Here is a 3,026-nt window from a genome sequence, read left to right on the forward strand (position 1 = left end):
GGTTTGTTTTCTGTTAAAAGAAGACGAGAATGTTAGCAAAAGAACATAAAAGAAGAGGTTTGGTAGATGTTTTGTCACAGAAAATGTATCTTTTTCTTTTATGTGATCAGGGCTGGCCTGTGGGAAAGCAGCAGAAGCGGCGGGGTAGAACGCAAAAAAAAAAAAGAAAAAAATTATCTAATTTTTAAAGCTTAATTTTTTTCATTATTTAATTGTTTCTCAGAATAATCTAATCGACTGTTTAATAGTATCTAATTATATTCTCTAATTTAGTGATGTTTTCCAGTTTTTCTAGATTTAATTTATCCTAGGCATAAAGATTTATATACCGACAATAGTAATAATTGAAATCATTGCTTTGCTTGTTTTAGTTATCAAAAGTATCTTTTTCCTAATTATGGAAAAGAATCATGTGTCTACATTTACTAATTAAGAGAGAGAGAGAGTAAAAATAAATCATGTTGACTAAGAATAAACTTATATTTTAATTTCAAATAGTTGTCCCAATGGTGTGACCATTGGATGACCTCTCGCAACCTTCGATTTAAATTTTCCACAAACCTCAGAGAAACAAAAAATAATCAAGAAGGATCTCAAACATGAAAAGTGAAGAACAATATCCAGCTACTTTTTGTTACAAATATTATTGAAAATATCACACAAAGGTAATTCATTATTACAATTTTTTTTTAAAGAGAATTTTCAAGCAGAAACCAACCTGGCTATAGGAGGAGTTGCACCACCGGTTGAATTGGGATGGCCGGTGCTGGCTCCTCTTCAAATGCGTTATCCTCATCCTCTTGGAGGTAATGAAGCAAAAACCGTGGATCGCCGTTTATCAAGTAGCGCCTGCAGACCACGGTTTCAAATGGAACATGTTCCGGATGAGCCGCCACTCTGCGACGGTGCCTCATCACCACGACTGCAGCTCCAAACTAGCAAAAGAAAAGACAACATGTTACGCAGAGATGAACAAAGAAATAGGATGATATTCATAAGAAAAGTGTTAATAAACCCTCTTTATAAAATACTACTCGTGATCTCTTTACTTCACGTTTAACTGAAGGATGCTCAGAGATCTCTATTATGAATTTATCAAGTAGTTTGACTTTCTTCAAGGAACCATCAGCTTTTATGGTTGAAACCGGTTCAGACCAAAGATAGAGTGATGCAAATACTTCCACACTGTTCTGTAGCTGCCACACCAAGGTCATCTCAATTCCCAGTCTGTTCTACACCTCGATACCCCAAGATGTTTCACTCTCATCCATATCTCGTTTGGTGTCACATTGTTGCTCGTTTCAGCCCAGAAATCACTATACTTAACAATTTACAAACATGTTGATCGATCTCCTCTTCCCTAGAGCTCCTAGCAGAAAGTTCGTCTTATACCAACCCGAGCTAACATACACCACTTCCTTTGTATCACGCTTACCCATTGCTCCTTCAGTTCTATTAGATAGAACATCATCTCGCACATGGTGGCTTGTCTAAATCCGAATTAACCCCAGCAGCACCACATCACATCAGTAACTTGATAAACCCTCTCTCTAATTCTCACCCATCTTATATACTACTCATGACTAGGTTAAAAAGACATTTGACTAAGCCCAATCCATTGATCTCTTTGCTTCTATAAATGGGGTCTCGTATCACAACAGTTAAGAACTTAAATTCCAAAGTTTAAAGTTAAAGAAAGTTTGAAGAGAAAAACCTGAACTTGCTGTATGTAGTAGCGAGGGGGGGTTAAGGTAGTGGTGGTGGTCTGAACCTCTTGAAATCCCCATTGCGTAAAGGAAAAGACCTGTAGCGGTAGGTTCGGGTACAAAATCTTCGTGCACTTCGAAGGTGTTGTCAACCCTTAGCATATGGAGTATCTGAGTTGTAGAGAGGGTGTTGTTAACTGAATGTTGCACGATATCCGCTGCAAATATAACAGTATGAGACTCGGGATGTGATACCAAACAACAATTTAGTGAATAAACATGGTTGATTTAGTAATTGAAAGAAAAAAAAAGACACCTGTGATAGCGGCTATGTTTTCGTTTGCAACGGCAGCTCCCATAGCACCACCGGCAGCTCCCATAGCACCACCGGCAGCTCCCATAGCACCACCGGCCACCGGATTGACAATAATGGTAAAACCATTGCCAGGTGGAATCGTTACTCTGGCTCCTCCACCGACCAACAAAACCACATGTCCTACGCCTGCTCCAGGAAGAATATTAACTTCCATGATTTTGGATTTTTAGGGAGAGAGACTTCGGAATTAGGGTTCTAAAGTTAGAAATGGGAAAGTGAAACGCAGATTGCTTTATTTTCCTCTGTACGCGCATAAAACGCTGTTAGGGCCGCTTCTTTTTTTTCTTTTAAAACAAGTAGAAATAAAATAAACTATATTTTGGCCCCACTTTTGAAATGCGGGGTTTCTTGAATTTTTTTAAAAAATTGATATAAATTAATATTTTGAGATTGTACAGTATTATGTCTCTGTATTATTTTGAAGCAAATAAATTATTTAAAATTATATAATTTATGAATTAATTCATTTGAGGTTTTGTATATACATTTTTATGTAACGTTTTCTTAGGTCTAGACTTTTTATTTTTGATCCAAAAATTTAACAAAAACCGACATAAAAATATAGATTTGGTTTGGATCCTGGTCCATGGCAGAGTATCTATTGGATATTTTTTTGACCCGTATATCTTGGTTCAGGCTGAGGTCTGATTGGATACTCAAAATGCCTATAATATTGTGTGTTTATTAAGTATTTTAGATATATTTTTGGTATTACATATATTCATTTAAACTTCAGATTCAGATTTTCAGTTATACTTTTGAGTTTCAGTTAAAAAATTTTAAAATATATTTCAAATATTTGGATGAACTTTTGGGTATTTTTTGTTTTATTGAATCAGATTTCGAGTAAAATCTAGAATATTTTTGGGGATTTAAATATGTTGGATATTTGTTTGAGTGTTTAGGTAATTTCATATTTTTGGATACTTCAGAATTTTCCTGGT

General features: G+C 35.6%; 1 protein-coding gene across 1 annotated transcript; it reads right to left on the reverse strand.

Moving 5' to 3' along the window:
• Nucleotides 1-562: 562 nt before the first annotated feature.
• LOC106337723 lies at nucleotides 563-2,353 on the reverse strand. Its single transcript, XM_013776853.1, has 3 exons — nucleotides 2,023-2,353; nucleotides 1,715-1,924; nucleotides 563-935 (listed from the first exon to the last, which is right to left on the reverse strand). The coding sequence occupies exons 1-3, from the start codon at nucleotides 2,234-2,236 to the stop codon at nucleotides 865-867; spliced, it is 495 nt and encodes a 164-aa protein (XP_013632307.1). The 5' UTR covers nucleotides 2,237-2,353; the 3' UTR covers nucleotides 563-864.
• Nucleotides 2,354-3,026: the final 673 nt, after the last annotated feature.

The sequence above is a fragment of the Brassica oleracea genome, chromosome C4 (genome assembly GCF_000695525.1).
Source record: "Brassica oleracea var. oleracea cultivar TO1000 chromosome C4, BOL, whole genome shotgun sequence".
NCBI lineage: Eukaryota > Viridiplantae > Streptophyta > Magnoliopsida > Brassicales > Brassicaceae > Brassica > Brassica oleracea.

Excerpts from the sequence above, each read along its gene's own strand:
- LOC106337723 (XM_013776853.1), bottom strand. The coding sequence starts at position 2,236 with ATGGAAGTTAATATTCTTCCTGGAGCAGGCGTAGGACATGTGGTTTTG. Across the intron at positions 1,925-2,022 it reads AAACATAGCCGCTATCACAG|CGGATATCGTGCAACATTCA; the intron begins GTGTCTTTTTTT and ends TTATATTTGCAG. Across the intron at positions 936-1,714 it reads ACTACATACAGCAAGTTCAG|TTTGGAGCTGCAGTCGTGGT; the intron begins GTTTTTCTCTTC and ends TTCTTTTGCTAG.